The sequence below is a fragment of the Salvelinus alpinus genome, chromosome 12 (assembly GCF_045679555.1).
Source record: "Salvelinus alpinus chromosome 12, SLU_Salpinus.1, whole genome shotgun sequence".
NCBI lineage: Eukaryota > Metazoa > Chordata > Actinopteri > Salmoniformes > Salmonidae > Salvelinus > Salvelinus alpinus.
Window position 1 is genome coordinate 30,217,770 of NC_092097.1, and position 22,260 is coordinate 30,240,029.

At 41.6% G+C, this 22,260-nt stretch overlaps 1 protein-coding gene across 2 annotated transcripts in view; it reads right to left on the bottom strand.

Annotated features, from left to right (window-relative positions):
- LOC139535837 (E3 ubiquitin-protein ligase RAD18-like) overlaps positions 1–22,260 on the bottom strand; it is an 89,247-nt gene that overhangs the window by 34,451 nt on the left and 32,536 nt on the right. Inside the window, exons 10-11 of one of the 2 annotated variants that reach the window (XR_011667203.1) lie at positions 12,570–12,710; positions 6,274–6,486 (exon numbers count right to left, since the gene is read on the bottom strand). Coding sequence is in view for 1 of the 2 variants with exons in the window: in XM_071335670.1 (XP_071191771.1) it covers positions 6,309–6,486; positions 12,570–12,710 (319 nt within the window). In the remaining variant the exon portion in view is untranslated. The remainder of the gene's footprint in view (positions 1–6,273; positions 6,487–12,569; positions 12,711–22,260) is intronic. The other variant, XM_071335670.1, reaches the window with a different exon arrangement.

Consider the following 22,260-nt stretch of genomic DNA (forward strand, 5'->3'; position numbering starts at 1 on the left):
TCGCATGCCCAATATGGAGGTAGGCTACTTAACTTTAAGCAGGAAATTCTGCAAGTGTGTGAATAACGTGACAAAGATGTGCTTTTAATATCCATAGGTAGGCTAACGCACACAACGCAGAAAGACGACTGTTTCCAAATAATCCACGGGACAACAAAAATATTTTCATCCCAAAATTGTCAGTCTGACTACCCACTCCCAACCGCAGCATGAAAAATGCAGACCGTGCTGAAATGTTCCACGGGCATCCAACTGGAATGCAGCCCTCTACCTCTGGCCTTATTTTTGACGTTTATCCCAAAACCCTATTCTTTCCCATTGAATGAATATCCCCCATAGTAATCGTTGAACGAACCAGAGGTAACTCATTTCAGTTTTTTAATAATGCAAACTGGCAAACTCTTAGTGATGGGTCGTTCGGGAACGAGTTGATTCTAAGAGCCGGCTCTTGTAGGTGAACGTTTTCGAGCCGGCTCGCATATTAGAAGAGCCAAATCTATTTATAAAAATATAAAATTCAAATAACTAAACATTTTTATAATATAGGTCTAAATGTTCAAGTGCACACATTCGTTCTGACTGTCTGCTCAAACTAACAGCCTCACCTGTTGTTCCTGTCAATCAGACACGCAGTGTCAACCAATGAACCAAAGATGCGTGAGGGAGGGCCGAGCCAACTCACTGACAGTCACACACTTAGCAGCAGAGGAGAGAGAGGAAGGACAGCTGTGAAAACATCAGCTGGAAAATGAGTCGGAAGCACAGTAGCATTTGGATGCATTTTAATAATGTAGACAATGTTAGAGCACAGTGTAGAATTTTCAAAAACAAAATCTCATAAAGCTGGTTCTACGCACAACCTACACCGGCATATGCGAACTGTGCACCCAACTGTGAAGCTAGCTGAAGCGGAGCTTTGAGAAACTAGCGGGCCTGCTAGTGATAGTGGTCGAGCCAGAACCTCCAGACGTGGAGATGTATCTACTCAGTCAAGTAGGCCTACTCTGCGAACCACATCAACAAAGTCTTCTATGGACCAGTTTATGCCAAAGTCTATGTCTTTAGCAAAAGAAGGCCAAATTGATATTGCATTGGTTAAAATGATTGCCACCGATTTCCAGACATTTTCGATCACGGAGGACAGAGGTTTTAGAACGTATAGCAATAGTCTAAATCCAAAGTACACAATCCCAAGCAGGAAAACCCTTTCAAAAATCACTTATTCCATAACTGTACGAGAGCACACAGGCTTCAGTGCGGGAAAGAGTCCAAAAAGCTACTGCAGTTTGCCTTACCACTGACTGCTGGACATCAAGGGTAACCACTTCTTACATGTCGGTTACATGTCACTTCATTGAAGATTTTTCGATGTCTAGCTGTCTTCTGGACTGCTTTGAATTCAGTGACAGACACACCTCAGAGAACTTGGCGGAGGAACTGTTGAGAGTGGCCAGAGAATGGCAAGTAGATGGAAAAGTGGTCTGTTGTGTTAGCGACAATGCAGCTAATATAAACAAAGCCATGAAAATGTTTAAATGGACCCATCATCCATGTCTTGCCCACACAATCAACCTGATTGTAAGAGATGCTCTGAAGGTGATGAAGTCCACTGTGGACAAAGTGAAAGCAGCTGTGGAATACTTCCACAGGAGCACAGTAGGTGCTAAAAAACGAAAGTCTACACAATGCCAGATGGGAATGCCTGAGCTGAGGCCTAAACAAGACTGCACTACAAGGGGGAGAATCAAGCGGATTCTTGAGTCAACGGATGCCATCATCTCTACCCTGGCCATTGTCAATGCACCTGTTTATGCGCTGACCCAAGAGGAATGTGAGGAGGTGTACAGAATCCTGGAACCCTTTGAGCAGGTCACTGTGGAGATCAGTGGAGGTACAGTAAGCAGTTATTACAACATCATTATTTAATCCAGTATTATACATGTATATGAGCAGTAGATGATAATGTAGTACCAGTAGACAAAACATGAACCTGAACTAATAAGTTACTGTTCTCTCTTTTCAGCAATGTGACAGCCTCAAAAAGTATACTCCTGTGTAAGGGAGTATGGTTGGTAGGTGATCAAATACTTATGTCATGCAATAAAATGCAAATTAATTACTTAAAAATCATACAATGTGATTTTCTGGATTTTTGTTTTAGATTCCATCTCTCACAGTTGAAGTGTACCTATGATACAAATTACAGACCTCTACATGCTTTGTAAGTAGGAAAACCTGAAAAATCGGCAGTGTATCAAATACTTGTTCTCCCCACTGTATATATATATATTTTGATTCACACTTTTTTGATTACTTCATGATTCCATATGTGTTATTTCATAGTGTGATGTCTTCACTATTATTCTACAATGTAGAAAGTAGTAAAAATAAAGAAAAACCCTTGAATGAGTAGGTGTTCTAAAACTTTTGACTGTTAGAGTACATTTTGAAAAGTTGAAAAAATCCATGTAATATAGTCTACACCTTCACAATAAATCCATGATTTACTTTAGACAGGTCTAACGAAACATGATATGAAGAAAATGTAGTCTATTTCAGAAGAACAGAATAGCATACTCTGAGTTGACCGTATGATAGGTCCTGACCTGGCTATGCCATATGGCTGTGGGCTACACTAGATTATTTAGCAGACAAAATTTGCTTAGTGGCATTATTTTATATTATTTTATAGTATGAAGAATACAATTGAACAAAGCTGAATAAAATAGAAAGGATATTTTCTCCAAACAATTTGAGGGAGTGCACACATGCGGCTATTCTGTGTTGAGCGGTTAAGAAAGAATTATAGGTATTCCTATATGCTTAATTAAGAGTTATTAATGTAATGTTCTACAAACGTTGGGCTATACGTTTTGATTTTTAATACATTGTAAGGCATGAGCTCCGCTTTGTTTTTTGCACCTGCTGTACACACTTCCTCAGTCTCTCATTCACAATTAGAGAAGTACTTGATAATGCCTCAAATTTCCCAGGGGCATCCTCTTTGTGTGGCCATAATGCACTGGGAAAAAAATCCATGCCTTTTGCAGCCCTTCTCCCGAGTGCTACCTGCTCCAAAGCACTTCTCATTCACAGGCTACAAGTGAAGACAGACATCGGGGACGCAATTGCGCGCGTCCTTATCCAATTCCTAGGTGCATAATGAAGATATTGGAAGAACTGTCCACATTTACTTTTCGTCAGGCCTAACGAACAGCAAAAGCACTAGCCTATGTCAATCTACTATCCCCCATAGTACAAAAGTTGTTCCTATTATATTCTGTGCGATAAATAAATATTCCATAGTCTGGGACAGTTGTGAGATGTGATAGATCACAAATTAATACAACCACTACAATCAAAAAATACTTTTTACGCAATGATGTTGACGCAACAGATCAGAACATTTAGCTTAAAATGTTGATAAACTATTAGGCTATTTCTTCACATTATAAGCACAGCAATGCGCACACGACAGTAGACTAAGGGCAAATGTTCCATTAGTGGGAAAACACCATTATCAAAAGTGACCACAAATGTGATTATGCATGTAACGCTTTTATTATAAAGGTGCATTTTTATGGTGAAAATTATCTTCCCCAAACTTGAAACTCATGCACTGCTTATGTATGCCAGTTAAGCTCTACACCCCTTGTAAAGGGGATTAATGTGCTTAATTTTAAGAAGTTATTTGGCCACTTTAGTTATAATCTTATCAAAACATATACAGTGGGGCAAAAAAGTATTTAGTCAGCCACCAATTGTGCAAGTTCTCCCACTTAAAAAGATGAGAGAGGCCTGTAATTTTCATCATAGGTACACTTCAACTATGACAGACAAAATGAGAAAAGAAAATCCAGAAAATCACATTGTAGGATTTTTAATGAATTTATTTGCAAATTATGGTGGAAAATAAGTATTTGGTCAATAACAAAAGTTTATCTCAATACTTTGTTATATACCCTTTGTTGGCAATGACAGAGGTCAAACGTTTTCTGTAAGTCTTCACAAGGTTTTCACACACTGTTGCTGGTATTTTGGCCCATTCCTCCATGCAGATCTCCTCTAGAGCAGTGATGTTTTGGGGCTGTTGCTGGGCAACGCGGACTTTCAACTCCCTCCAAAGATTTTCTATGGGGTTGAGATCTGGAGACTGGCTAGGCCACTCCAGGACCTTGAAATGCTTCTTACGAAGCCACTCCTTCGTTGCCCGGGCGGTGTGTTTGGGATCATTGTCATGCTGAAAGACCCAGCCACGTTTCATCTTCAATGCCCTTGCTGATGGAAGGAGGTTTTCACTCAAAATCTCATGATACATGGCCCCATTCATTCTTTCCTTTACACGGATCAGTCGTCCTGGTCCCTTTGCAGAAAAACAGCCCCAAAGCATGATGTTTCCACCCCCATGCTTCACAGTAGGTATGGTGTTCTTTGGATGCAACTCAGCATTCTTTGTCCTCCAAACACGACGAGTTGAGTTTTTACCAAAAAGTTATATTTTGGTTTCATCTGACCATATGACATTCTCCCAATCTTCTTCTGGATCATCCAAATGCTCTCTAGCAAACTTCAGACGGGCCTGGACATGTACTGGCTTAAGCAGGGGGACACGTCTGTCACTGCAGGATTTGAGTCCCTGGCGGCGTAGTGTGTTACTGATGGTAGGCTTTGTTACTTTGGTCCCAGCTCTCTGCAGGTCATTCACTAGGTCCCCCCGTGTGGTTCTGAGATTTTTGCTCACCGTTCTTGTGATCATTTTGACCCCACGGGGTGAGATCTTGCGTGGAGCCCCAGATCGAGGGAGATTATCAGTGGTCTTGTATGTCTTCCATTTCCTAATAATTGCTCCCACAGTTGATTTCTTCAAACCAAGCTGCTTACCTATTGCAGATTCAGTCTTCCCAGCCTGGTGCAGGTCTACAAGTTTGTTTCTGGTGTCCTTTGACAGCTCTTTGGTCTTGGCCATAGTGGAGTTTGGAGTGTGACTGTTTGAGGTTGTGGACAGGTGTCTTTTATACTGATAACAAGTTCAAACAGGTGCCATTAATACAGGTAATGAGTGGAGGACAGAGGAGCCTCTTAAAGAAGAAGTTACAGGTCTGTGAGAGCCAGAAATCTTGCTTGTTTGTTATTGACCAAATACTTATTTTCCACCATAATTTGCAAATAAATTCATTAAAAATCCTACAATGTGATTTTCTGGATTTTTTTCTCTCATTTTGTCTGTCATAGTTAAAGTGTACCTATGATGGAAATTACAGGCCTCTCTCATCTTTTTAAGTGGGAGAACTTGCACAATTGGTGGCTGACTAAATACTTTTTTGCCCCACTGTAGGCCTATGGGCTAGTCTACATGAAGTGCGTGACTATGATTCTGAAAAGTTTTTTATTTATTTTTGAATTGCCATTGTTTCTTGCCTTAAACTGGGCTTCATTCACAAGTGATAATATATAATTCACAACTGATAAGCTAATAGTCACCCATCAGACTATTCTTGATTTAATCTTGACTTTACATTTACTAAATAATGTATGCATAGTCACTTCACCCCTACCTACATGTACTAATTACCTAGACTAACCTGTACCCCCGCACATTGACTCGGTACCGGTACCCCCTGTATATAGCCTCGTTATTGCTATTTTATTGTGTTACTTTTGTATTATTTTTACTCTTTCTTGAACTGCACTGTTGGTTAAGGGCTTGTAAGTAAGCATTTCACAATAAGGTCTACACCTGTTGTATTCGGCGCATGTGACAAATAAAGTTTTATTTAATGTGTGAATATAGAATGGACCATTATCATGCACCTGTCTCGAAACAGGGGCAGGGAAAAATGCCTGTCATCTGGACTTACAATAGCAAATGGAAGACACTTTTCCTGTGGTTAATTATCATGCCAGCCAGGTAGGTTATACACCTGTCGTAAAGATAAGCAATGTGCTTAATATTGCTTAATATTAGGAAAGTTGAGAAATAAATACAGTTGGCCTAGCCTATAGAAAGCTGATGAAATCCTCCTCTTTTTAAGAGGCCATCACTCTGTTTTCTCAAGCAATTTCATAGTCTATAGAAATGTTGCTCATGGGCTCTCATGAAGTGTTTGATTAGATTTCGATTACATTTGCAATGATGTCAGAGTGATTCCAGGGACAATAGAGTGGCTAATATGGTCATCGCAACAGCCCTATACCCTCCGCCAAGCCTAACCTTAACCATTAGTGGGGAAAACGCCAAACTGACCCAAGATAAGCGTATCCGGGCAACTTCACCTTACTCAATTCTGCCGTCTCCTGGGCTCCCTCACCTGCTGATGGACACCTCACTGAGACATGGGCTGGGTGACCTGGAGATGACCGCTACAACAGAAGGCTGCTGCTGCTGCTGCTTCTCAGAGGGCTCCTCCACTAGTGATGTCATCAATACGCAGCAGGCCTCTGAGTCACTGGGGCTGGGATCACTCTGTTCCTGTTGTGCTGCCTTATCTACAGGAAGGAGGGAAAATAACATGGATCATAACATGAATAACATGATCATAAAACTGGTATAAAATCATTTAGTGGTGAGAAAATTAGCTATGAGGAATCTGTGCTAGGAAACTTTGCTTGAAATCCATGTCATGGTTTATAATCTGGATCGGTCCTATTTTAACGTTGTAAACATGATTTGAGCAGACTGTGTGATAGATGCTAAAGTCATCCATGTTAAATTATATCTTATCCCATAGATATTTCCCCAAGGTAATGGGGAATAGTTTTAACCACAAACACACCACTGTCTTCTAGGCAGAGAGCAAAAGGTTCATGACCAGCAGTTAATGATATTCCATATGTGGCAGACATTCTGAAGTGTGACTAATGCATTATGAATATGATTACCTTTGCATGTACTGATGTTTCGGTCTATGATGGGGGATTTCCATGGAACGGAAATACTTTATTTGGCAACAGTTGATCGCCATGTGGGTGTTTTTTTAAAGGAGCAAGCCAACAGCATGCTAGGTAGTGCTAGGTATCAACAGCAAATCCAGCACGGGCTGGAAGCTATAGCGAGCCGCGATTAGTCAATGTTGCTGCCATATCGCCAATAATTTGCAACTTGAAGCCTGCCCTGTTCATGCTCTGTTTGACTAGCTCCACTAGCTTCAAACACCTCGGCGCTAGCTTGGTGTTTGGTCTTGCCTTCCACTGAAAATTAATAGGCACCATCACAAAATCCACGTTTCAGCTAAATTAAATGTGTACGAAAAAACGCATACATTTGAGAAAAAAATGCAATTGCAAGTGGACTAATCTAAGCAGCCAGCAATCAGACATGATAAAGACATAGAAAAGGAATAAACTGATTCTCTTCTTGTGCATAACTGATCAAAACACCTTGTCTTGACCTTTTTCAAGACATACTGGGCATGTATCCCAATAGAGCTCGTGGGTGTGTTGCATGTCAGCAAAAAATAATATACATAATAAATCATGTGGAAATATGTTTCCAAATGTTATGCAATGCATTTGTTTATTTTTTGCTTACGTGCAAAGACGAACAACACATGCAGAGGTAAGAGTGTGTGTATTGTCTTTCATAATGAATTGTACTCTGGGGCTGTAATTCCTTGCACCACATGAGAAAGATGGCATGGGTATGGTGGTGTCAAATCAAATCAAACTTTGTCACATGCGCCGAATACAACAAGTGTAGACCTTACAGCGAAATACTTACTTACAAGCCCTTAACCAACAGTACAGTTCAAGAAGAGTTAAGAAAATATTTACCAAATAAACTAGAGTAAAAAATAATACAAAACTAACACAATAACAAAAGAATAATGAGGATAAATACAAGGGGTACCGGTACCGAGTCAGTGTGCGGGGGGTACAGGTTAGAGGTAATTTGTACATGTAGGTAAGGGTGAAGTCACTATGCATAGATGATAAACAGCTAGTAGCAGCAGTGTACAAAACAAATGGGGGGGGGGGGGGGGGTCAATGTAATAGTCCGGAGGCCATTTGATTAATTGTTCAGCAGTTGGGGGTAGAAGCCGTTAAGGAGCCTTTTGGTCCTAGACTTGGTGCTCCGGTACCGCTTGGCGTAGGGTAGCAGAGACTTGGGTGACTGGAGTGTCTGACAATTGATGAGCTTTCCTCTGACACCGCCTATTATATACAGTTAAAGTCCGAAGTTTACATACACTTAGGTTGGAGTCATTAAAACTCGTTTTTCAACCACTCCACAAATATCTTGTTAACAAACTATAGTTATGGCAAATCGGTTAGGACATCTACTTTGTGCATGACACAAGTCATTTTTCCAACAATTGTTTACAGACAGATTATTTCACTTATAGTTCACTGTATCACAATTCCAGTGGGTCAGAAGTTTACATACACTAAGTTGACTGTGTCTTTAACCAGCTTGGAAATTCAAGAAAATTACATCATGGCGTTAGAAGCTTCTGATAGGCTAATTGACATCATTTGAGTCAATTGGAGGTGTAAATGTGGATGTATTTAAAGGCCTACCTTCAAACTCAGTGCCTCTTTGCTTGACATCATGGGTAAAAAAAAGAAATCAGTCAAGACCTCAGAAAAGAATTGTAGACCTCCACAAGTCTGGTTCATCCTTGGGAGCAATTTCCAAATGCCTGAAGGTACCATGTTCATCTGTACAAACAATAGTACGCAAGTATAAACACCATGGGACCACACAGCCATCATACCGCTCAGGAAGGAGACGCGTTCTATCTCCTAGAGATTAATGTACTTTTGTGCGAAAGGTGCAAATCAATCCCAGAACAGCAGCAAAGGACCTTGTGAAGATGCAGGAGGAAACAGGTACAAAAGTATCTACATCCACAGTAAAACGAGTCCTATATCGACATAACCTGAAAGTCCACTCAGCAAGGAAGAAGCCACTGCTCCAAAACCGCCATAAAAAAGTCAGACTATGGTTTGCAACTGCACATGGGGAAAAAGATCGTAGTTTTTGGAGAAATGTCCTCTGGTCTGATGAAACAAAAATAGAACTGCTTGGCCATTATGGCCATCGTTATGTTGGAGGAAAAAGGAGGAAGCTTGCAAGCCGAAGAACACCATCCCAACCGTGAAGCACGGGGGTGGCAGCATCATGTTGTGGGGGTGCTTTGCTGCAGGAGGGACTGGGGCACTTCACAAAATAGATGGCATCATGAGGAAAGAACATTATGTGGATATATTGAAGCAACATCTCAAGACATCAGTCAGGTACTTAAAGCTTGGTTGCAAATGGGTCTTCCAAATGGACAATGACCTCAAGCATACTTCCAAAGTTGTGGCAAAATGGCTTAAGGGCGACAAAGTCAAGGTATTGGAGTGAACATCACAAAGCCCTGACCTCAATCTTATAGAAAATGTGTGGGCAGAACTGAAAAGGTGTAGGCGAGCAAGGAGGCCTACAAACCTGACTCAGATATACCAGCTCTGTCAGGAGGAATGGGCCAAAATTCACCCAACTTATTGTGGGAAGGCTACACGAAACGTTTGACCCAAGTTAAACAATTTAAAGTCAATGCTACCAAATACTAATTGAGTGTATGTAAACTTCTGACCCACTGGGAATGTGATGAAAGAAATAAAAGCTGAAATAAATCATTCTGTCTACTATTATTCTGACATTTCACATTTTTACAACAAAGTGGTGATCCTAACTGACCTAAGACAGGGAATTTTTACTAGTCAGATGCCGAGCAGTTGCCATACAAGACGGTGACCCAACCGGTCAGGATGCTCTCAATGGTGCAGCTGTAGAACTTTTTGAGGATCTGTGGACCCATGCCAAATCTTTTCAGTCTTCTGAGGGGGAAAAGGTTTTGTCGTGCCCTCTTCACAACTGTCTTGGTGTGTTTGGACCATGATAGATCGTTGGTGATGTGGTCACCAAGGAACTTGAAACTCTCGACCCGCTCCACTACAGCCCCGTTGATTTTAATGGGGGCCTGTTTGGTCCACCTTTTCCTTTTGCCCACGATCAGCTCCTTTGTCTTGCTCACATTGAGGGAGAGGTGTTTGTCCTGGCACCACACTGCCAATTCACTGACCTCCTCCCTATAGACATAGCACTGTTGTGTCGTCAGCAAACTTAATGGTGTTGGAGTCATGTTTGGCCACGCAGTCGTGGGTGAACAAGGAGTACAGGAGGGGAATAAGTACACCCCCCCGAGGGGCCCCTGTGTTGAGGATCAGCATGATAGACGTGTTGTTGCCTACCCTTACCACCTGGGGGTGGCCCGTCAGGGAGTCCAGGATCCAGTTGCAGAGGGAGGTGTTTAGTCCCAGGGTCCTTAGCTTAGTGATGAGCTTCGTGGGCACTATGGTGTTGAACGCTGAGCTGTAGTCAATGATTAGCATTCTCACATAGGTGTTCCTTTTGTACGGGTGGAAAAGGGCAGTGTGGAGTCCGATTGAGATTGCGTCATCTGTGGATCTGTTGGGGCTGTATGCAAATTGGAGTGGATCTAGGGTATCCAGGAGGATACTGTTGATGTGAGCCATGACCAACCTTTCAAAGCAATTCATGGCTACCGACGTGAGTGCTATGGGCCGGTATTCATTTAAGCAGGTTACCTTTGGTGGTCCGCTTGAAACAAGTAGGTATTACAGACTCGGTCAGGGAGAGGTTAAAAATGTCAGTGAAGACACTTGCCAGTTGGTCCACGCATGCTTCAGTACACGTCCTGGTAATCCAACTGGCCCCATGGCCTTGTGAATGTTGACCTGTTTAAAGGTCTTTCTCACATCGGCTACCGAGAGTTATCACAAAGTCATCCAGAACAGCTGGTGCTCTCATGCATGCTTCATTTTTGCTTGCCTCGAAGCGAGCATAAAAGGCATTTAGCTGTTTGGTAGGCTCGCGTCACTGGGCGGCTCGCGTCTGGGTTTCCCTTTGTAGTCCGTAATAGTTTTCAAGCCCTGCAAAATCGGACGAGGGTCAGAGCCAGTGTAGTAGGATTCAATCTTAATCCTATATTGACGCTTTGCTTGTTTGATGGTTTGTCTGAGGGCATAGCGGGATTTCTTATAGGCGTCTGGATTAGTGTCCCGCTCCTTGAAAGCGGCAGCTCTAGTTTTTAGCTCGATGCATAGCTCTAGCCTTTAGCTTGATGTAATCCATGGCTTCTGGTTGGGATATGTACGTACGGTCACTGTGGGGATGACGTCGTCGATGCACTTATTGATGAAGCCGATGACTGAGGTGGTATACTCCTCAATGCCATTGGATGAATCCCGGAACATATTCCAGTCTTGTGCGTAGCACCCGCGCCATCTGACCACTACCGTATTGAGCTAGTCACTGGTACTTCCTGCTTTAGTTTTTGCCCGTAAGCAGGAATCAGAAGGATAGAATTATGGTCAGATTTGCCAAATGGAGGGCGGTGGAGAACTTTGTATGCATCTCTGTGTGTGGAGTAAAGGTGGTCTAGAGTTTTTTTCCATCTGGTTGCACATGTGACATGCTGGTAAAAATTTGGTAAAACTGATTTAAGTTTGCCTGCATTAAAGTCCCTGACCACTAGGAGCTCCGCTTCTGGGTGAGCATTTTCTTAGTGCCAGCATCGGTCTGTGGTGGTAAATAGACGGCTACGAATAATATAGATGAGAACTCTCTTGGTAGATAGTGTGGTCCACAGCTTATCATAAGGTACTCTACCTCAGGCGAGCAATACCTCAAAACTTCTTTAATATTAGACATCACGCACCAGCTGTTATTGACAAAAAGGCACACACCCCCACCCCTCGTCTTACCAGACGTAGCTTCTCTGTTCTGCCAGTGCATTGAAAATCCCTCCAGCTCTATATTGTCCGTGTCGTAGTTCAGCCACGGCTCGATGAAACATAGGATATTACAGTTTTAATTGTCCCGTTGGTAGGATAATCGTAGGTCATCCATTTTATTTTCCAATGATTGCATGTTAGCAAGTAGAATTGATGGCAATGGGAGTTTACTCGCTCGCCTACGGATTCTCAAAAGGCAGCCTGATCTGAGTCCTCTTTTCCTCCGTCTTTTCTTCACACAAATTACATGGATCTGGGCCTGTTCCCGGGAGAGCAGTATATCTTTCTCGTCGGACTCGTTAAAGCAAAAAGCTTCTTCAGGTCCATGGTGAGTAATCCCAAATCTGATATCCAGAAGTTATTTTCGGTCATAAGAGACGGTAGCAGCAACATTATGTACAAAATAAGTTAAAACAAAAGTTACAAACAACGTAAAAAAACGAACAAAATAGCACAATTGATTATGGGCATGTAAAACGTCTGCCATCCTCTTCGGCACCATTTTATCATGCATCTTTAAAGGGGCATGACTAATGCCCATATTGAGACATCACCATGACAGAACACGGATCAGAGGCAATATAAGAGGGGTGGCTGGGGTCATAGAGGTTCGAATAAGCTACCTCCTAATAAAGAAGATAGATTAAAGCTTATTGACTGAGCTCTGCTGAGAAGGCTGGGGGCTGTAAGAGGGTTAACACTGGTGACAGTGTTAACCCTCCTGTTTCATTCCCTCGGCATGCTAATAAGGGTTACTGTGGTACCTGCAGAGCTGGAGCCCACTCCCTGGTCCTCCTCTCCTCCCTCATCCCTCACTTTCTGCTTTATCTCCCTCTTCCTCGCAGTCTCCAGGCGACCCCGGACCTGGGCGATAAGGCGGGAGAACTCACTGTTATGCTGCTTCCCTGCAAGACAGAGGAGAAGGAGGGGTGAGAAACCAGGACAGGCACAAAGAGTACAGACATGCACATACACAGTCTCACACCCAGGCAGAGATATCCTGTTTCTGAACATTGCATAGCGGGAGACCTGCATTTCGATTCCATTTAACACTCAAAGAAAAACCCACATCCAAACACATAGAGAAACAAGTGTGGTTTAAGTCAGATAAATCAATGCACCTATCATACAAACTCCCTCCTACGTATTTTCATGTTACAGTGAATTCGGAAAGTAGCCTTATTCTAAAATGAATTAAATTACATTTTTTTCTTCGTCAATATACACACAATAACCCATAATGACAAAGCGAAAACAGGTTTTAGGACATTTTTGCAAATGTATTAAAAATAAAAAAACAGAAATAGCTTATTTACATAAGTATTCAGACCCTTTGCTATGAGACTCAAAATTAAGCTCAGGTGCATCCTGTTTCCATTGATCATCCTTGAGATGTTTCTACAACTTGATTGGAGTCCACCTATAGTAAATTCAATCGATTGGAAATTATTTGGAAAAGCACACACCTGTCTATATAAGGTCCCACAGTTCACAGTGCATGTCAGAACAAAACCAAGCCTTGAGGTCAAAGGAATTGTCTGTAGAGCTCCGAGACAAGATTGTGTCGAGGCACAGATCTGGGGAAGGGTACCAAAAAATGTCTGCAGCATTGAAAGTCTCCAAGAACACAGTGGCCTCCATCATTCTTAGATGAAAGAAGAGCTGGCCACCCGGCCAAACTGAGCAATCAGGGCAGAAGGGCCTTGGTCAGGGAGGGGACCAAGAACCCGATGGTCACTCTGACACAGCTCCAGAGTTCCTCTGTGGAGATGGGAGAACCTTCCAGAAGGACAACCATCTCTGCAGCACTCCACCAATCAGGCCTTTATGGTAGAGTAGCCAGACGGAAGCCACTCCAGAGCCCGGACTTGAGCCCGATTGAACATCTCTGGAGATCAGAAAATAGCTCTGAAGCGACGCTCCCATTCAACCTGACAGAGCTTGAAAGGATCTGCAGAGAGCAATGGTAGAAACTCCCCAAATACAGGTGTGCCAAGCTTGTAGCGTCATACCCAAGAAGACCCAAGGCTGTAATCGCTGCCAAAGGTGCTTCAACAAAGCACTGAGTAAAGGGTCTGAATACTTATGTAAATGTAATATCAGTTTTACATTTTTAATACATTTGCAAACATTTCTAAAAACCTGTTTTTGCTTTGCCATTATGGGGTATTGTGTGTACATTGATGAGGGGGGAAAAACGATTTAATACATTTTAGAATAAGGCTGTAATGTAACAAAATGTGGAAAAAGTCAACGGGTCTGAATACTTTCCGAATGCACTGTATATCATAACTAGAGACATGCGCTCTGGAAGAGAGACAATGTTAATGTAAGGTCCTGGTGGGAGTTAGAATATAGAGGCCCTCTCTGTGTACATTGTTGAGAACAGCCCAATATCCAGTTGCAGTGAAGGGGAAGGACAGTGTGTCATGGGAGGAGGTTTTTGTTTTGAATAGCAAGACAAAAACACTCAGGGCTTTACTAATATGATATTTCAACTGAAAAAGGGAGAACTCCATAAAAAGGCCTCTCCGAGAGCTTATCAGCCTACGCAGAGTCGGTCAAATGATAACTAATGGATAAAGTTGGATAAATGGATAAAGTTTGCAGAAGGGATTCAAGTAGAGGGCCAAAACAGATGGGTTCAGTTCAGCAGAACAAAAACATAAAATATGGGGGGGGGTAAAAAATACAATAACATAACTGAGAACAAACTCCAGAGAATGTAAAACCAAGAGTATGGAATCGCAATTTCAGGGTTGTTATAATGAAACAATGGATCTGAGAGAAACAAAAAGCACAAAATATTTCTGCTCAGACCTCATACCTGGTTCCAGATTTAACTGAAAGGACAGTGTTTCATTCCCGTGCATATTAAACTCCTCATAGCATACGTGTCCTGTCAATACAACTTAGGACCAAAGTAGTCCAGATCACACAGAGAACACACGCACCAGGACAGAATTGCATTACAACCGCCTGTGTAGTTAAGTGATTTCAACATGAGATTCCTTTCCTCTGCTGTGCCTGTTATAGCCATGTTCTGCAGGACGTTGTGTTCTCTCAGCTAGAGCACAGCTAACCTCCACTCATCTCTTGTGATCTGACTATCTGACTAAAGCAGATCATATGGATAGTAGTGACGGGGGACAAAATTGATACAGTTACATGTCGGGATATTCTTTTTAAATAGGTACCCAATTTGTTTTCAGCACTTTTATTTCCATGACTGATAAGTTTTCTCATGGCTCTCGTCCCTCTGCAGCAGACATAAGGTGAGCAATATGTTTGGATCATGGAATCGCAATAAATATAGAATTGTGAGGACCGTGATAATATCGTATCGTGAGGTCCTTGGTAATTCCTAGCCCTAATGGATAGATCCTCTGGAATCTGCTTAAGATATTCTCATTCTGATCACTTTCACATCTTGTACTGTAAACCAGTATCTAAAATCACTTATAAATCCCCATAAGACAGGACCAGACATCAGCGTTCTCCCATCTAAAACATTGTGAACAGATATTCAGCTTCTGAAAGCACTGGACCCTGGCTGCAGCTGCTTAGGCCATTCTTGCAGCACCAAACATTGCAGCAAGTCCGATGTTCAGAGTAAATTGAGTTGAAGTGTGTGCGTGTGCATGTGCATGCATGTGTGTGTGCCCCTGCATGGTCCGCATTAGGCCTCCATTTCACGCCTCCTTCTTTCCCCGAACCCTGACTCAGCAGTACTGTTCTGTTTGCACATGTACTGTACAGTAAATTAGATTCACCAGATTCACCAAGCTGGGATATTTAGTGGCAGAACACTGATAAATTGTACCCGTTTGCTTGCTTATCAGCAGCACTTTACAAAGCAAGAACGATGAGGGCTAACATTGTGTTTTGGATTCTGAGGTATAAATATTTATTACAAAATACTTTTTTTTTTACTCCGATTAGGCCTACAAGACCAGTGGCTGAATCAGACTATTATTCTGAGGACTGTTTCTGACGTGGCTATGACAGGTTTCCACCTTGAAGAGTCTTGAGTGAGACCACTGAATGAAGGTCAAAGAACCCACATTTTATTGGAAGGTCACTGTGATCTGATGGCATGTAATATTTGAATATCTTTGGAGGAATGAAAACAGACTTCAGTATATTACACCAACCAGTTAGAGCAGCATTCAGAAAGCCAAGGTGAATACACACAATTCATGGGTTCATTATGTCATGACTGTCCACGAGAATCCAAATAGGTCAGATCAGGTTTGCAATAAATAACTTCACTCAGACACCCTCTCACCTGCAGGGGGGGGAGAAGGGAACTGGTGGGGATTAACCACTCACGTCCTGTTGTAAATCAAGAAGATTCTGGTCTCCCGCTCCAATATTCATCAAAGGAATGTACTTTGTTCCAAGATATTTTTTCCTGCTGAAACTCGAACACGTTCAAAAGCAACTACTGGAACAATATCTCTAACCTAGAATGTGGGGAGTGGTCAGAGGCCATCTATAGAACACTGTCATTTTTTCAGTAATGTCATTATAGATGTTATTGATGGGTTCTGATTTCTTAACTTTTGAAATCATGAAATATACTTATTCATTTCACTGAGGGAGAGGGTAACGTATAACGTTTACATTATGTCAGGATATGTTATTGTTAGCCATTAGGGATCCTATGGGAGGAGAAGAGACACAGTCTGGTACAAGTCACCATGACAGCCGTAAGTTGGGGAGGAGTAAGGAATTTGGGCAGAGGTCAGGTTAGATGAAGTGAGGAAGAACATATCACTAATATTCTGGATAGCAACAGAGGTGTATTGGTTCAGATGTGTAAGGAGGGGCTCAGCATAGGAGCAAGGGTTAAATATCAGCACTTGTGTGAATATTTTCTTTGTCTTATGCAGCTGTATGACCCAGTGGGCAAATAAACTTAGTTTGAGCTTGATTAAGCGTCCGTGAGTTTTTTTACTCTGTTTATTTAGAACCTAACATTATAAAGGAAATACTGTAACATATACCCACTACATGTACGAAGTTTCCATACTATGCGTTGTGCATGTTAAAAAATATATATATAATTATGAAAGCGTTTTTGTTAAAAGAGGGATGTGATGAGAAAATACAAGATAATTGTTTTACATAACTTTGTACAAGTGACAAGTCATGCCTCTGAGTGAGGTCAGAGATCGTGTCAGCTTGACGAAACAGCCACTTTCAAACAAACTATATAAAATGTTGGGTTAAGAAATTAACATAATATACCAGAAAAGCATTGACCTGCAGCTGCACGTTTAAAGTGGTCTGAACTTTGAATCTCAACACGAGGTAGAGACGACAAACTCACCTCCCGGACTGATTAGCCATCCTAAGTAAAGTATCTTCAAAAGCGAATTTAAGTGGGCCCATTCTACTACTCTGCTCAAACCATCATATTACACTACTCTCATCACCCACTGGGAACCATCGACACGGCTGGCTAGCCTATCTTCAAAGAATCTGAAAGAGCTGATGGAAAGAAAATAAACTCTGTAGTTCTGTTCAGGACTACACAAGTCACCTGACAACTACAGAGAAGAACAACAGTAGAAGACTTTTTGGAACCCTTTTGGACAATCAGAGCCTTACAAGTGTGCCGGGGAAAAGGCACAACTTCCTTTCCAAGGTGGCCCTGTCCACCCAGAGAGATCCGGCGAACAAAGGAATTTCATGTAAATACATTCATGATTTCTTACTCCAAGCAGGCGGCAGTTCATAGGCAAAGTATGTGATTACTGTAAGAGAGAGTAGTTTCTAAATGTACCAAAGTTAAGTGTCTCTGTACCTCTCTCTCTCTCCATCACTTTTGTAACAAGCAGGCATAATGTTGTCAGTCAGCTAGGGACCTGTTTTTAAAGTAGTAACTGTGCATTTTTATCCTGTGTTACCATTAATTAGCTAGTAAATAAATAGTAAACCAATTTGTGTTGTACTGAATCATAAGTAAGGCTCAGGTTTTAGCAGATGCAAGGTTACAACTGTTCAGAATGATGATATGATACAAGGTTATGATTAATAAGTTGACTGTTTATAGATGTGATAGGTAAAGACCTTTTAGAGTTTAATTCGGGAGATGGTAACTCTTTAAAGAACCGCTCTCGTGGTGCCCCAGATCCTAATGAGTTAAATGATACATGATTAATTTAATCTGCTAACAATTAAACAGTTAGTTGATTAGATAAATAACAGTCCTCAGATTCATTCTAAAGTTAAGTCACGACAATTACTTACTTGCCCGTGACTAATCTCGTTTTGGCCAGAGCTTTTCTTCTATTTTCATGTCAATACAATACCTGCTCATAGCTATTTGTTGGGTTTGAAATCAAGATATGCTGTATTTAATTCTGAAATTCATGTTAGTCTTTATGAAGCAAATTATAGTATAACTGAATTAACTTCCATCACTTGTTTGAGTTCGTAGACAGGGACATTCCATGTACAGAGTGAACTCTAATGCGTGCAAAGCCTGCTTTCAAAGTTTTGTGGCAAAAAAAAATATGTTTCATATGCAGCCCCAGAGCGACAAAGCACCTTTTTGGCTGTAGTTCAAGTCTAAGCTGTAATGAAGAAATTACAGTTGCATGGACAAATACTGATCATTATCAAACCAGTAATTTACGTCTAAACGAGCTCAAGACCTGGTATCTGTTTCAACTTCTATCTGTGTGACATCCTGTCAGCATCTGTTGAAGACCCATACTGCTGCCTTGCTTGCTCCTGTAGCCTAACTGACTCAAAGTGGAGTACATCTTTCTCAGTAGCAGGATGACTGTCTCCAGGAAATGCCATGTTTGATGTGGATCCAATCACACAGTCACCTCGTTCTTATTGGCAACCCGTTAAGTCAATCACACAGGGACCACCACTCTGTGCGCAAATGTCACCATCCGCAACTGATAAAATGTCACAACGACCTGCCTCCAGACATGGGTTCAGCTGCACACAGAGAAAGAGAGAAAAAGGGAGCAGAGAAGAAAGAAGAAGATCATCATCTCCTTTCTCTGGCCTTATCGTCTCAGGCTTTGATCCAGCTCAGGTGAGCAGCTTTCATGAACAATATCAAAACAGATGTCCTTAACGGTGAAACTTCCTTTTACTACTTGATGGCTAGATGGCAAATAGTCATTAAGATGAAATGATGGGTGTTTAATACTGTGCATGCATGGAGGCAGACGAGAGGGCTAAAGGTTAATTGCAATAAGCCCAAAATAAATGAGAGGTTTAATCTTTTTGAGGGGAAATTGCAGCATCTGGAATCAGAAGGACAGATAGAGAAGATGTACAGTTGGTATTTGACACACTGCCTATTTTTAAGGTTTTCCTATTACAAAGCATGTAGAGGTCTGTAATTTTTATCATAGGTACACTTCAACTGTGAGAGACGGAATCTAAAAAAATCCAGTAAATCACATTGTATGATTTGTAAGTAATTCATTTTCATTTTATTGCATGACATAAGTATTTGATACATCAGAAAAGCAGAACTTAATATTTGGTACAGAAACCTTTGTTTGCAATTACAGAGCTGGAAGACCCAGCCACGACCCATCTTCAATGCTCTTACTGAGGGAAGGAGGTTGTTGGCCAAGATCTCGCGATACATGGCCCCATCCATCCTCCCCTCAATACGGTGCAGTCATCCTGTCCCCTTTGCAGAAAGGCATCCCCAAAGAATGATGTTTCCACCTCCATGCTTCACGGTTGGGATGGTGTTCTTGGGGTTGTACTCATCCATCTTCTTCCTCCTCCAAACACGGCGAGTGGAGTTTAGACCAAAAAGCTCTATTTTTATCTCATCAGACCACATGACCTTCTCCCATTCCTCCTCTGGATCATCCAGATGGTCATTGGCAAACTTCAGACGGGCCTGGACATGTGCTGGCTTGAGCAGGGGGACCTTGCGTGCGCTGCAGGATTTTAATCCATGACGGTTTAGTGTGTTACTAATGGTTTTCTTTGAGACTGTGGTCCCAGCTCTCTTCAGGTCATTGACCAGGTCCTGCCGTGTAGTTCTGGGCTGATCCCTCACCTTCCCTCATGATCATTGATGCCCCACGAGGTGAGATCTTGCATGGAGCCCCAGACCGAGGGTGATTGACCGTCATCTTGAACTTCTTCCATTTTCTAATAATTGCGCCAACAGTTGTTGCCTTCTCACTAAGCTGCTTGCCTATTGTCCTGTAGCCCATCCCAGCCTTGTGCAGGTCTACAATTTAACCCTGATGTCCTTACACAGCTCTCTGGTCTTGGCCATTGTGGAGAGGTTGGAGTCTGTTTGATTGAGTGTGTGGACAGGTGTCATTTATACAGGTAACGAGTTCAAACAGGTGCAGTTAATACAGGTAATGAGTGGAGAACAGGAGGGCTTCTTAAAGAAAAACTAACAGGTCTGTGAGAGCCGGAATTCTTACTGGTTGGTAGGTGATCAAATACTTATGTCATGCAATAAAATGCAAATGAATTACTTAAAAATCATACAATGTGATTTTCTGGATTTTTTAGATTCAGTCTCTCACAGTTGAAGTGTACCTATGATAAAAATGACAGACCTCTACATGCTTTGTAAGTAGGAAAACCTGAAAAATTGGCAGTGTATCAAATACTTGTTCTCCCCACTGTATGTGAGAACTGACGGAAAAGGCAACAGATTTTTTCTAATAGTGTTTTAAACGTTTTGGTCTCTAATCTTAACATTTCAAGATGAAGTTCAATAATAGAGATAAAATTGCCTTAAAGTTTTTGTTTTCTTTTGGGGTAGGTTAAGGCCACCATTAGCCATAAGAGCATATGATATTATAACGCACCAGCATAGAGCAATACATGTAGTAAAGGAGTAATTCCAAAAAGAACATTGAATGCAGAGAGACATCCGAGTGAAAAATAGAATCATTGTTCAGTTATAAAATGTCATCAACTGTCAGTAATTGCCTGGGCACAAATAAATGGCGTATTATGAGTCACAGATGTTTGATGGAATGAGGAACATGTGCAGAGGAAAATGGTGGTAACCTGGTTTCTTATCTAGCTATTCTTCTGTTGGGCATAGGCTGGATCCTGAAGCCAGATGTCTTGGCAGAGGGTCAGGGTAATAATTAGGTAGATATGATGCTATACACTGTATACAGTGGGGTCCACAATGATTGAAACCCTTGATAAAGATGAGCAAAAAGACTGTATAAAATAGATTATTCAAGTACTGAGCTACGGATAACTGCCAAAATAAAGAAAACACTAGAGTAAGTGAGGGATACAAAGTATATTGAAAGAAAATGCTTCCACACAGGTGTGGTTCCTGAGTTAATTAAGCAATTAATATCCCATCATTCTTAGCGTCATGCATAAAAATGCACAGTTGCCCATTATTTTGATTACCATGCCTAGAAGAACAAATCTCATTGACTTTGAAAGATGGATCTCAAAGGAGCATAGGGGGTTTAAAGTGTGTGTGCACGCGCGCCAGTCACCAGATCTCAACTCAATTAAACACTTATGGGAGATACTGAAGAGGCGCCCGAGACAGCGTTTTCCACCAGCATCAACAAAACCCCAAATTATGGAATTTCTCGTGGAAGAATGGTGTCGCATCCCTCTAAGAGTTCCAGACACTTGTAGAATATATGCCAAGGCGCATTGAAGCATACAATATACATTTGACCTTAAGAAAGGCCTCAGTACCAGTGGAAGCAAAATAGCCCCATAACATCAACAATCCACCAACATGGAGAGTGGAGTCATTTGTGGACATTTCTTTGAGCATACAATACAGGTCAGTATTTGAATAATACATTGTATATACAGTCGTTTTTGTTCATCTTTATTAAGGGTGTCAATCATTTGGGACCCCACTTTATGTTAAAGGACAATTCCCCCACTTTATAACCAACTCGCCCCTTTTGCCTTCAGAACAGCCACAATTCGTCAGGGCATGGACTCTACAAGCTGTCGAAAGCATTCCACAGGGATGCTGGCCCATGTTGACTCAAATGCTTCCCAAAGTTGTGTAAAGTTGGCTGGATGTCCTTTGGGTGGTGGACATTCTTGATACACATAGGAAACTGTTGAGCGTGAAAAACCCATCAGCGTTGCTGTTCTTGCTCTTGCCACAAACCATAACCCATTCAAAAGCACTTAAAACTTGTGTCTTGCCCATTCACCCTCTGAATGGCACACATACAAAATCCATGTCTCAGTTGACTCAAGGCTTAAAAATCCTTCTTTAACCTGTCTCCTTCCCCTTCATTTACACTGATAGAAGTGGATTTAACAATTAACATCAATAAGGAATGATAGTTTATCTGGATTCACCTGGTCAGTCTGTCATGGAAAAAGCAGGTGTCCTTAATGTTTTGTATACTCTGTGTATATGAACAACAGTAAGATTTGATACACATTGAACTTCTATCGTTTTTGTTAGTCATACTGCACAAT